This window comes from Salmo trutta, chromosome 14 (assembly GCF_901001165.1).
Source record: "Salmo trutta chromosome 14, fSalTru1.1, whole genome shotgun sequence".
Lineage (NCBI taxonomy): Eukaryota > Metazoa > Chordata > Actinopteri > Salmoniformes > Salmonidae > Salmo > Salmo trutta.
Window position 1 is genome coordinate 34,747,995 of NC_042970.1, and position 14,179 is coordinate 34,762,173.

Below are 14,179 nucleotides of genomic sequence, written 5' to 3' on the forward strand. Positions count from 1 at the left end.
GACAGTCTTAAACCACAGAGTATGGAAATGCATTGTCAATTGAGAATTCTTTTTTATTTTTGCGCCCCAGATCCTACCAATACTCGTTTCTTGGATGGAGAGGAGGAGTGAGAGGCAGCAATGATTATGATGTTCTTCGGGCAGTTCCCCCCTAAAACATCTAGCTGAATGTGAAGCAAAGACAACGACCCAACGAGTGGGCCTATATTGATTATGGTGAATAACTTCAAGCCTATATGTTGGAGGCTTCACTTCATTCTTCCACCTAACATACGTGAGCCATATAGGCAAGCTGGAAAATAATTATGGCATGGTTTGAAAGTTAAGGACAAAACATTTTTTTATTGATTGAGTGTGAAAGCTTTTTCCTTTGACACATTAATTGCCCAGGGTGCCATGATTCATGAATTTGTCATGAAATGGAGCCTAACCTCTATAACATGCACTGCAATGTTAATGATGATGATTATTGAAAATGTAGCTATATCAGATCAGATAATATAAATTAAATCAAAAATCACATTTTAATTGTCACATGCTTCATAAACAACAGACTAACAGTGAAATGCTTACTCCCAATACAATAAAACAAGTTAATAATAGTAGGAAAAAATAATAATAGTAACACAAGGAATAAATACACAATGAGATACATAAATACATGGGATAAAAATAATAACATCATACAGGTGCACTCTAATATATTGGCACACTTCATTCACAATTTCTTCTCCAATAAGTTCAAATTTAAAACAAGGTTTGGTGTTCACACGTATTTGTTTGAATTACAACCGCACAGGACCAAGAACATTTTTTTCTAAAATTGAGACAGAAACGGAAGAAGGTTCTGAAGGAACCATGTATGGATTAAGATGCCATAGCTCCTACAACTTTGGAGTCAGAATGTGGTTACAAATGGAATATCTAATTAAGATACGTTATGTAAGGTTTTTCAGAGAGAGATAGAGACTCCTAAAGATAAAACATTAGTCAGATAATCCAGACAGACACTTAACAGAGTTCCCTCCATCCAGAAGCAGCACAGGTCACCTGGGACAAGGGAAGAGCCCATGCAGCAGACAGACATACAGACAGGCACAAAGGGCTGGAGGTGGCCATTCATTTTTCTCCCTGTAGGGTCATCAACAGGCCAACCAGGCAACATCAGAGCCACCATGAATGAATGAAGTAGATTGGAGACACAGTTCTCTGTTATCCCGACAATGGCAGCCCTGATTTATGTAGCATTTATTTGTATGAGGAGAGGGAGGAGAGAGAGAAGGAGAGAGAGAGAGAGAGAGAGAGAGATGGCTCTGGTTCCAAATGGTTGCACATCCATTAGTCTGGATGCCTTGCTTTGTTGGCTCCCTCTCTGACAGAGATATAAAATTCCACCCTCTCAGGCTTAGGGATAAACACAGACAGACAGACAGACAAGACACAACCCAGCAATGAGTCTTGTTAATAAGTACCATAATAAAATATAAAGTAGACATTTAATTTGTCTCGTTGTTAGTTCTACCATCTCATTTGAACTAAAAGAGACCTGAGTTTTGTTCCGTTTGATTCTACCCAAGGTGATATTTTAAACTAGATCATTATAACTTTTTCCATTTTGAAACTTGATAGTAGGACAGGCTGTTTACCCAAATGCTGAACTGCTGTCTTTTTTACTTAAATCATGACCAAAGTTCTTAGTGAAAATGGATGTTCTCAACTTGAATTTCATTAGAGATATGGAGTTGTCAGCATTTATACCTTATATCCTGTCTCTATTTTCCTCTCTCTCTCTCTCTCTCTCTCTCTCTCTCTCTCTCTCTCTCAGAGCCGGATGTCCTAAATGAAACTTAAATAAAGCGGAAATATCTGTAGGATGAAAACATGGCCGCGCCCGGTCTCGCACCCCCAGGACCTGACAGCTTCAAGCAGTTCACCCCCGAGTCGCTCCGTAATATCGAGGAGCGCCAATTCCAGGAGAAGATCAAGAAGAAGCCCAAGCCCAAGTCGGACAGCAGTCACCGCGAGGAAGAAGAGGAAGAACCCATGCCCAACGGTGATCTGGAGGCCGGGAAGTCCCTTCCCTTCATCTACGGGGACATTCCTAATGGGCTGGTGGCGGTACCACTGGAAGACTTGGACCCCTATTACATGAATGAGAAAGTGAGTTCCTCACCACTCAATCCCACACAGGGCTGGGCACTCCCCTCTAGTGAAGAAAGGTTAGGGGTTAGAGGGAAGTTGGTACTGGTATGATAACTGTTTAGAAAAATAATTTGAAGGAACAAATGGATTGTACTATACTCATGTCTTTATAGCTTCCCTTTTAAATGTATTCTGCTTATGACTGTGTTATAAGTCCTGATGTGTGGCCCCTATATTATGCTTTTAACCAAGTTTATGAATGAGATTTTATGCTTATGGGGTAAGCACATTTAGAATCAAACTGTTTTTAGGAAACCTGATTCAGAAAGTAAGAAGCCCACTCTTATTAGACAAAAGGGAGGTTTGTGCATCGTTGTATCAGCCGTTAAGATACGGATATGGCACATAGTAAACAGCAAAGATGACCTTGTGGTATGGTATTGCTCTTTTAATAGTTTGACCACTGGGAGAGGTGATTAGAACCAGTCAATGCTTAGAGCTCATAGGTACGTTATGAATGCGCTGGCTATCACAGTCACCAGGAAGATGCTGGTACTGTAGATCCTGTAACTCTGCAGTGAAGGTCTGGAGTTCTGGACCGCAGTCCTCTTTGGCAATGCTTCTGTAGTCTTATGTGTTGATTGATGCTCTGTATTGGTGCACTTACTGTGCATATGCTGGTGGATGCTGGCAGCAGAGATGGGACTAGCAGGCCTCTGAATATGTATTATTAGTGCTCCTGCTAATTGAATTTGTTAGTGAGGAAAATCTCTTGTTCTGTCAAAGCAGACGGTCTGCATACATGTGTGTCTGGGTTTCTGTTTTCTTGGAATGTGTGTGTTTGTGTGCATTTTTTAGGTTTTGTGTATGTGTTTTCCTCTTCACATTTTCCTACATACAATTAGTACATCTTTATAGTATTCTTCCATTTGATCCCTTTTCCCTGCCTCACTGTACCACTTTGAAGGAGTTAGCTGCTGTTTTGGTCCCTTTCCACTTGTTTATTTTTTGCATGACTTCCCTAAGGTGTGGCAGGTAACCTAGTGGTTAGAGCGTTGGACCAGTAACCAAAAGGTTCGAATCCCCGAGCTGACAAGGTAAAAATCTGTCGTTCTGCCTCTGAGCAAAGCAGTTAACCCACTGTTCCCCGGGCGCCGAAGACGTGGATGTCGATTATGGCAGCCCCCTGCACCTCTCTGATTCAGAGGGGTTGGGTTAAATGCGGAAGACACATTTCAGTTGAATACATTCAGTTGTACAACTGACTAGGTATCCCCCTTTCCCTAAGGTCCCTGCTAAATGTGTGAAACCTTCTGGTATTTAGGAGGTGGCAAAATGACCAGGAGTGAAGCGTAGCATTTGTGTGTCATGTCCAGCTTTGTTCAGACTGTAAATGGAGGAGGATATCATAGACTGACTAACCCAATACAAGAAGGAGCTCTAAAACTAAACAAGCTATACTTACTGTGCTATGTATCTACACTACAGTATCTGTGATGTTGGAGTGATATGCCAAATTGTTCCTGACCAGGCATTTATGTCATGCATTTGTTCTTTGAGGAGCGTACATACTCCTTCATGCAACTCCTTCTCAAGACATATTGTGATAACTTCCACAGTTACAACTATGTTTATTTGGAAACTGATTGCTAACGACATCTCCTTACAGCCTCACACCAGCTAGCTCCCAGTTAAAAATACAACCACCATATTATACACTATATATATTTTTTTGAATATATTTATTTATTTTTATTTATTTTTTATTTCACCTTTATTTAACCAGGTAGGCCAGTTGAGAACAAGTTCTCATTTACAACTGTGACCTGGCCAAGATATAGCAAAGCAGTGCGACACAAACAACAACACAGAGTTACACATGGAATAAACAAATGTACAGTCAATAACACAATAGAAAAAATCTATATACAGTGTGTGCAGATGAGGTAAGATTAGGGAGGTAAGGCAATAAAAAGGCCGTAGTGGCGAAGTAATTACAATTTAGCAATTAAACACTGGAGTGATAAATGTGCAGAAGATGAATGTGCAAGTAGAGATGATGAATGTGCAAGTAGAGATACTGGGGTGCAAAGCAGCAAAAAAAAAATAACAATATGGGGATGAGGTAGTTGGATGGGCTATTTACAGATGGGCTATGTACAGGTGCAGTGATCTGTGAGCTGCTCTGACAGCTGATGCTTAAAGTTAGAGAGGGAGATATGAATCTCCAGCTTCAGTGATTTTTGCAATTCGTTCCAGTCATTGGCTGCAGAGAACTGGAAGGAAAGGCGGCCAAAGAAGGAATAGGCTTTAGGGGTGACCAGTGAAATATACCTGCTGGAGTGCGTGTTACGGGTGGGTGCTGATATGGTGACCAGTGAGCTGAGATAAGGCGGGGCATTACCTAGCAGAGACTTATAGGTGAACCTAAAGCCAGTGGGTTTGGTGGCGAATATGAAGCGAGGGCCAGCCAACGAGAGCATACAGGTCGCAGTGGTGTGTAGTATATGGGGCTTTGGTGACAAAACGGATGGCACTGTGATAGACTGCATCCAATTTGCTGAGTCGAGTGTTGGAGGCTATTTTATAAATGACATCGCCGAAGTCAAGGATCGGTAGGATAGTCAGTTTTACGAGGGTATGTTTGGCAGCATGAGTGAAGGATGCTTTCTTGCGAAATAGGAAGGCGATTCTAGATTTAATTTTGGGTTGGAGATGCTTAATGTCTGGAAGGAGAGTTTACAGTCTAACCAGATACCTAGGTATTTGTAATTGTCCACATATTCTAAGTCAGAACCGTCCAGAGTAGTGATGCTGGATGGGCGGGTGGGCAGGTGCGGGCAGCGATCGTTTGCAGAGCATGCATTTAGTTTTACTTGCAATTAAGAGCAGTTGGAGGCCACGGAAGGAGAGTTGTATGGCATTGAAACTTGTCTGGAGGTTAGTTAACACATTGTCCAAAGAAGGGCCAGAAGTATTCAGAATGGTGTTGAGGTGGATCAGAGAATCACCAGCAGCAAGAGCGACATTATTGATGTATACAAAAGAGTCGGCCCGAGAATTGAACCCTGTGGCACCCCCATAGAGACTGCCAGAGGTCCGGACAACAGGCCCTCCGATTTGACATACTGAACTCTGTCTGAGAAGTAGTTGGTGAACCAGGCGAGGCAATCATTTGAGAAACCATTTGAGATACCAACCATATATATACACTAACGTTCAAATTTTGGGTCACTTGTTTTTGAAAGAAAAGCACATTTTCTGTCCATTTAAAATAACACCAAATTGATCAGAAATACAGTGTAGACATTGTTATTGTTGTAGATGATTATTGTAGCTGGAAACGGCAGATTTGTTTATGGAATATCTACATAGCTAATCCAAGTTTATCATTTTAAAAGGCTAATTGATCATTAGAAAACCCTTTTGCAATTATGTTAGCACAGCTAAAAACTGTTGTACTCATTAAAGAAGCAATAAATCAGGCCTTTAGACTAATGAGTATCTGGAGCATCAGAATTTGTGGGTTCGATTACAGGCTAAAAATGTCCAGAAACAAATAACTTTCTTCTGAAACTCGTCAGTCTATTCTTGTTCTGAGAAATGAAGGCTATTCCATGCGAGAAATTGCCAAGAAACTGAATATCTCGTATAACGCTGTGTACTACTCCCTTCACAGAACAGTGCAAACTGGCTCTAATCAGAATAGAAGGAAGAGTGGGAGGCCCCGGTGCTCAACTGAGCAAGAGGACAAGTACATTAGCGTGTCTAGTTTGAGAAACCGATTACAGGCTAAAAATGTCCAGAAACAAATAACTTTCTTCTGAAACTCGTCAGTCTATTCTTGTTCTGAGAAATGAAGGCTATTCCATGCGAGAAATTGCCAAGAAACTGAATATCTCGTATAACGCTGTGTACTACTCTCTTCACAGAACAGCGCAAACTGGCTCTAACCAAAATAGACAGAGGAGTGGGAGGCCCCTGTGCACAACTGAGCAAGAGGACAAATACATTGGAGTGTCTAGTTTGAGAAACAGTCCTCAACTGGCAGCTTCATGAAATAGTACCAGCAAAACACTCAACATCAACAGTGAAGAGGCGACTCCGGGATGCTGGCCTTCGAGGCAGAGTTCCTCTGTCCAGTGTCTGCGTTCTTTTGCCCATCTTAATCTTTTAATTTTATTGGCCAGTCTGAGATATGGCTTTTTCTTTGCAGCTCTGCCTAGAAGGCCAGCATCCCGGAGTCGCCTCTTCACTGTTGACTTTGAGACTGGTGTTTTGCGAGTACTATTTAATGAAGCTGCCAGTTGAGGACTGATTCTCAAACTAGACACTCTAATGTATTTGGCCTCTTGCTCAGTTGTGCACAGGGGCCTCCCACTCCTCTTTCTATTCTGGTTTGAGCCAGTTTGCGCTGTTCTGTGAAGAGAGTAGTACACATATATGCTGATGCACCAGATACTCAACTAGTCTAAAGAAGGTCAGTTTTATTGCTTCTTTAAATCAGCACAACAGTTTTCAGCTGTGCAAACATACACTGTGAGGCAGTTGTGAGGCAGTTTATCATGATTTAGGGCAGCCACCACATATGCCCCACTTGGTATGCATACACATCACATATTATCTCCCGTTTAGCATAAGTCAAATGGTTGCACCCCCTACCAGCCCAGGACACCAGTTCAGTTCCCCTTTCAGTTTAGGCCCTGTCCCCTCTCCCCTCAGCTTCCACCCCCAGTGTAACCCTAGCCTGGGTCTGTCATAGGGCAGGAGAAGAGAGGAGGGGGTGGCTGCACCTTGAGGGGCTGGGTGTTCTAGCCTGTAAGAGAATCTGGGGCCCGCAGGGCTATAGAGACCCACTCAGCACGATCGTCCCAGGGACACAGCCAGTCACACAAGGTGTGTGTGTGTGCTCTGCCTCCTTCCGAGTTTGTGTGTACCTCCTTTTTTAGTATGTGTGCCTCCTATGATCTAAAGATCCATGACTTCTACAGTGGCAGCCATAGGAGGGGTGATGGTGTGGTACAATAACCCCTCCTCCTTCCTCCCCTCTTCCTTACCCCTTTGCCCTGGCCTATCGGTTATGCTTAGCGCTCTCCTTCTCCTGAACCTGCTCCCTTTCTCCATTGATCTCCTCTCCTCCCTGTCCTTGAGGAGGGACAGAGGTAGACTCGTTCACCGGGTGGTGGTCAGGGCTCCCTCATGCACATCTCTCTCATGTCTGGAGTTGCGTCTCTGACCTCCCCCCTAGATCCCTGTGTGTGTGTGCGTGAGTAAGAGTGAATGAGTGTGTGTGTATGCATGTATGCTGTGACGCCTCTCCCTCACTCTGCCCTGCCAAGGTCAGTTACCTTTGTTTCACATACCGTAGGCCGTGCTGTGTGTGTGTGTGTGTTTTTTCACACTATGAAAAACACACACACGCTATGCTATTTTCAAATTAAACACAATACCTTGCTCTTGTTAAAGCTACACACACAGGACAATGGGCATCCCCCCTCCTCAGCCATTCAGAGCATATTACTACCTACCTTCCTCCCCTTTCTCATCCACACCTATGCCTTTTATGACACCTATGGGAGCCCTGGCATACATATTCATGTGTCGCCTCAATACCTCCTCCTCAATATTTCTACCTCTCCTCTCTCTCTACCTCTCCTCTCTAGGTTTTTCATCCTCTACTCTACTTGATCCCAATTCCCCCCTCCTCTCCTTCTCTTCCCACTTCAAGCTTACGTGTGACCATGTGGTGTGTGTGTGTCAGTGTGTGTCAGTGTGTGTCAGTGTGTGTCAGTGTGTGTCAGTGTGTGTCAGTGTGCGTCAGTGTGCGTCAGTGTGCGTCAGTGTGTGTCAGTGTGTGTGTGTTGCTGTCAGCTGCAGTGAAATCTAATCACAGCACTTAAGCATCAAGTAAAAGTGTGGGGGTTGGACTGGTGCCGGTGAGAGAGAAGTGCAGTTGCTGCTGTTCCTGTTCTCTCCTAGCTGTGATGGGGGAGAGTATAGGAATGGAGAGGAAAGGAAGAGAGACAGGAGAGGGAGAAAGAGGAGTGGAGGAGAAAAGAGAAGGAAGAAGTGGAGGAAAGAGGAGAGGACTGCATGGCCATCTGAAATGTCTGGAGTGATTAGGAAGGCTAAATGCTTCAGGAGTTACACAGGTTGTGTGTGTGTGTGTGTGTGTGTGTTGTGTGTGTGTGTGTGTGTGTGTGTGTGTAAGTGTGTGTAAGTGTGTGCATGTGTGCTTGCGTGCATGTGCACGCGTGTGTGAGAGTGTGACACTGTGTGTGTGAGTGCGTGTGTGTTGGAGATGGGGTTCAATTTAAGTTGTACAAGTGCTTGTGTATGGGAGGAGCCTCAGTGAACTCTGTGTGTATGTGTCAGACAAACGTCCAGGGCCTGAGGGGTATACTACAAAGCAGAAGCAAGGAGTTAGCCAGCTAATTTGCCTAAATAACCTGAAATAACTTTACGTTTATTAGAAATATATTCTTCAAACTTGCCATGGTCTAATTCACTCAACAACCAAAAGCACACATCGAAGTTTAGCTTTCCTACTGAACCAGAAAATGAATAGTTATTGTTGTTTATCAAAGTTAACTGGCTAACTCATTGATCTTGCTTTGTAGTATACTCCTCTAGAGGCTACACTCTTAGAAAAAAGGTGCTATCTGGAACCTAAAAAGGTTCTTTGGCTGTCCCCAGGAGAACGCTTTGAATAACCCTTTGTGGTTCCAGGTAAATACCCTTTTGGTTCCAGGTAGAACCCTTTTGGGTTACATGTAAAACTCTTTACACAGAGGGTTCTACATAGAACCCAAAAGGGTTCTTCTACCTGGAACCAAAAATGGTTATCCTATGGGACAGCCAAGAACCCTTTTTTCTAAGAGTGTACGTAGAAATGTTAAACTAGGCAATACTGCATTATTGGATGTTTCATACAGCAAACATAGCCTATTTAGCATCTGCAGTAGCTTTAGCCTGGTTGTCAGATCCGTTTGTGCTTCAGACAACTATGCCTCTCCTCTGTTGGTTGTTATTTGACGTCATAATGAAGACAAGCTCACTAAAGCTGAAACAGGTCTGGTGTAGCGTTGACCCTTGCTAACCATTCTATCTCTATGGTGTAACCGGTGTCTCTCCTGCTAGTCATTCTATCTCTATGGTGTTTATAGCATTGAATCTTGCTTGTCATTCAATCTCTATGGTGTTACCAGTGTCTCTCCCACATGGCAGGCTTCTGTGGTACCAAAAAGACTGCTGAGTAGCAGACTGACTGGTCATTTCCACTGGTTGCTGCTGATCACACAGAGACAATGAATAGCCAGAATATGGCATTTATACACTGGTATCATTAACCATAGCTAGGTCCCACGTTGGTTACTTCACTCGCTTCCTATCACGCCATGACTTGTATTTTAAAGAGGCACATTTGGGAGTGGGAAGTTATTATATTATGATCCCCCTTTCGTCTCTCTCTCTCTCTCTCTCTCTCTCTCTCTCTCTCTCTCTCTCTCTGGGGTGTAGTAAATTAGAGCGAGGGCTAGGCTTTAGTGCTCTGTCTGAGTCCTTAGTGTCTGATGACACAGCATTCTTCTGTACTGGTCTGAGGAGGAGAGGGGGAGGGAGGGAGGGAGTGAGGCAGGAAGGGAGGGAGGGAGGGGGGAGCACACCACACCGCATGGGAATGATGCTCCATGGAGTTGGACTGGCTATGTAGTTACATATGTGTGCCGGGTAGGGAGGGAGTGTGTGAGGGAGGGGAGGGGGTGTGGTTGGATGATGATGTGTTAGTATAAATACTGGTTGTATAAATACCAGCCGGTAGGTTAAGTATAGGGTACACTTTACAGACAGTAATCTGTGATCGTCCACTCTGTATGTGTTAGCGCACACGTCTATTAGCCAGGGTTTGCGATGGTTTGTCTCACTGAATGTTTCTGTTTTTGAAGGTCATTGAAGTCTTGGACTATGATTTAGACCAAAGTCATTGCTGAGTTGAGGTGTTTAAAGAACAGTCTAAGTTAACCCCTCCAGCTGTGGTACTATGTTGTAGCCTACAGAGATGCTCCCCCCTCCCTCGATGATCTACTTTTTATTGTTTCCTCTGCATAACCCTGTCATCTCTTTCTCTCTTTCTCTGCTGCATGCTGCCTACCCATCCCTCCCTCCCTCCTCCCTCCCTCTACCCATACATCTCTGCTTTGGCTCTCCCCTATGCAGCTCTCAGTGTTTTCTTCTGCATTCCTCCCTCTGCTCCACCACCCCTCCTTCCTCTCTCTCTCTCTCTCTCTCTCTCTCTCTCTCTCTCTCTCTCTCTCACTGCTCCACTGCATGCTTCTCCCCCTCCCTCCTTCCTCTTTCTCTCTTTGGTTGTCTCTGCAGCTGCATTCTGCCTCCTATTCCTGCATATGTGTCTTTCTCCTCAAAGCTTCTATTGTGGATGATGAAGCTTGCAGTAGCTTTGTAGCAAGTCAGTCATGAAACGTTCCGTTTACATTGTGTGTGTATACATGTATGTTTGTGTGTTTGTGTGTGTGTGTGTGTGTGTGTGTGTGTACAAGTATATAAATCTTAGTGTGTGTACTGTGTATATGACCCGTGCCACTCTGTGTGATTGTATGTGTTTATGCATGTGAAGCGGGCTTTTGATTGTCCCACAGACCGTGCCTTTGAGAGTCCAGCACACTCATGCACCATACGGTCGATAAGTACAGGACTATTTCAATATGTCAAAGAATCGGAGGCTAGCTAGCAATATATGTAAATTGATTGCAGTATGTACGCCATAGTGATTGACCTTAATTGAAACACAGGCCTAGCCCATCGGGATTAAACCGTTGTATGGTGTGCGTGCATGTGTGTGTGTGAATGTGTGTGTGTGTGTTTGTGTGTGTGTGAATGTGTGTGTGTGAATGTGTGTGTGTGTGTGTGTTTGTGTGTACGTGGAGAACAGATATCACTTTGATAACTGTTTGGGAGCAGCCACCCTCAGAGCGGGGTGGACAACAACCGGATGCATCTGGTTTTCAGGGGAAATGGAAAGAGAGCCTGTGACACGGCCTCTGCTTTTGGATGTTAACACTCCCTCTTAACTCCTCCTCCACATTTACTGGATTGATTGAACAGTGCAGAAGAAAACCTCCCTGTACCAGGACTTTATGGATGATGTGGAGCCAGAAAAGTTAGTGTAGGCACTTAATGAGTTACGGTACGGATGATTGTATGCTGGTCACGCTTCTGCTGTGACATCTCTTCTCACTCCCTGTGCAGACACACACACACACACACACACACACACACACACACACGCACACACAAACGTGCATACGCGCGCACACACACACACACACACACACACACACGCACACACACAAACGTGCATACGCGCGCACACACACACACACACACACACACACACACACACACACACACACACACACACACACACACACGCACACACACGCACACACAAACGTGCACACGCGCGCACACACACACACACACACACACACACACACACAAGCACACACACGCACACACACACTCACAAAATGATGAATGAAATGTTTGGCTTCAGTGTATAAAACTGTGTATTCTTATTGTCACGACTACTGCCGAGGGCAGTTTGGGTGGCACTCGGCAGTCATCGTCACCGGCCTACTAGCTGCCATCAATCCCTTTTTCGTTTTTCTGTTAGTTATGTCTTTATGAGTTACACCTGTTTCCCATTAGTAATTAGTTGTATTATTTAAGCCCGCCTCTCCACCTGTTCTGTGTGCGGGCTTGTTACGTGTCGTCACTTTGTATGTTTTGTGGTACATGTATTTTGGACTTCGGGGTTATTGTTTCGCCCTGTTGTGTTTGGACATATTTCCTCGGTTTTCAGTACTTATTAAATTACATGTTGTACCAAACATTTTCCTGCTTCCTGCGCCTGACTCCACACCCACGAAGCCCAAAGTGTTACACTTATTTAGTTCTGTAGTTATGTAGTTCTGTCCTTGAGTTGATACCTAAGTATGTACTGAAATGTGTGTTTGAGTGTGACTGGTGGACGCTGCTGGGTGTGAATGTGGTGTAGAGGAATGAAGGTGGAAATATAAGGCAAGTTGCTGAGGTGGAAATCATTAAGTTGAAATGTTAGAGGGAGGAAACTCCACATGATTCAAGGTTGCTTTGTTGAAGTCTGTTAAATGGATAGTTTCCCCAAATGACAAAATGAAACGTTGGTTTCCTTACCCTGTAGCAGTCTATGGACAACGTATGACAGCAATCCATGCTTTTGTTTTAGTTTCCCTGGCACTGTTTCCACATGCTAACGTTTTAGCCATGGGAAACAGTCAGCATTTTTCGCGTAATCGTTCGAAATCACCCTGCTTACAAGGTAAGGAAACCAATATGTAATTTTGTAATTTGGGTGAACTATTCCTTTAACTCTGATCATTGTGGCTGAGGTGAATTTTTTTTATGCATGTTCATGAATGTTACATTTTACCTAATGAAACCGATAGTGGGTGGTAACGGTAAAAAGTATATACTTTACCTCAGGATACCCATTATGGGTGGTAACTATAGAAACAAGGTTGCTTTATTCACATTTATTTTTATTTTATTTCACCTTTATTTAACCAGGTAAGCTAGTTGAGAACAAGTTCTCATTTGCAACTGCAACCTGGCCAAGATAAAGTGTAGCAATTCGACACATACAACAACACAGAGTTACACATGGAATAAACAAAACATACAGTCAATAATACTGTAGAACAAATGAAAACAAAAAGTCTATATACAGTGAGTGCAAATGAGGTAAGTTAAGGCAATAAATAGGCCATGGTGGCGAAGTAATTACAATATAGCAATTAAACACTGGAATGGTAGATGTGCAGAAGATGAATGTGCAAGTAGAGATACTGGGGTGCAAAGGAGCAAGAAAAATAAATAAATACAGTATGGGGATGAGGTAGGTAGATAGATGGGCTGTTTACAGATGGGCTATGTACAGGTGCAGTGATCTGTGAGCTGCTCTGACAGCTGGTGCTTAAAGCTAGTGAGGGAAATATGAGTCTCCAGCTTCAGAGATTTTTTCAGTTCGTTCCAGTCATTGGCAGCAGAGAACTGGGAGGAAAGGCGGCCAAAGGAGGAATTGGCTTTGGGGGTGACCAGTGAGTTATACCTGCTGGAGCGCATGCTACGAGTGGGTGCTGCTATGGTGACCAGTGAGTTGAGATAATGCGGGGCTTTACCTAGCAGAGACTTGTAGATAACCTGGAGCCTGTGGGTTTGGTGACGAGTATGAAGCGAGGGCCAACCAACGAGAACGCACTGTCGGTCGCAATGGTGGGTAGTGTATGGGGCTTTGGTGACAAAACGGATGGCACTGTGATAGACTGCATCCAGTTTGTTGAGTAGAGTGTTGGAGGCTATTTTATAGATGACATCACCGAAGTCGAGGATCGGTAGGAGTACATCAGGGGAATTTAGCGAAAAATGTCAGCCTATTTGCAATGCACCTCCATGTTATTGCATTTCCGTTTCCATGTGTTGCACTTTCATTCGGTAGCGTCTATGAATGACATGATTATGAAGGCATAAATGTATAGAACCTGTATTCTTATTTTAAATGTAGTTCTGTCCTTGTGATGTACTTGTCTATTAATGTTATGTATTATGTCATGTTTTGTGTGGACCTCAGAAAGAGTAGCTTCTGTTTTAGCATTAGCTAATGGGGATGCTAATAAAATACTAAATAAAAAACACACACGTGCACGCTCATACACACACACACACACACACACACACACACACACACACACACACACACACACACACACACACACACACACACACAGTCTTGTACAGCTAACCTTGTGGGGACACACAATTCAGTCCCATTCAAAATCAGATTTTCCCTAAACCCTAACCTTAACCCTAAAACCTAACCCTAACCTTTAAAACTAACCATAGCTCCTAACCCTAAAACTAACCCTGGCTCCTAACCGTAACCCTTAACCTAATTCTAACCCTAACACTAATTCTAACCTTA

General features: G+C 43.7%; 1 protein-coding gene across 3 annotated transcripts in view; it reads left to right on the plus strand.

The window, feature by feature from the left end:
- The window catches only part of LOC115207906 (sodium channel protein type 8 subunit alpha), a 120,001-nt gene that overhangs the window by 9,186 nt on the left and 96,636 nt on the right, over positions 1–14,179 (plus strand). For 2 of the 3 annotated variants that reach the window (XM_029775464.1, XM_029775465.1), the window contains exon 2: positions 1,826–2,160. In XM_029775464.1, coding sequence (XP_029631324.1) covers positions 1,882–2,160 — 279 coding nt within the window. In that variant the 5' untranslated portion in view covers positions 1,826–1,881. Of the gene's footprint in view, positions 1–70; positions 217–1,825; positions 2,161–14,179 lie in introns of all 3 variants that reach the window. The other variant, XM_029775463.1, reaches the window with a different exon arrangement.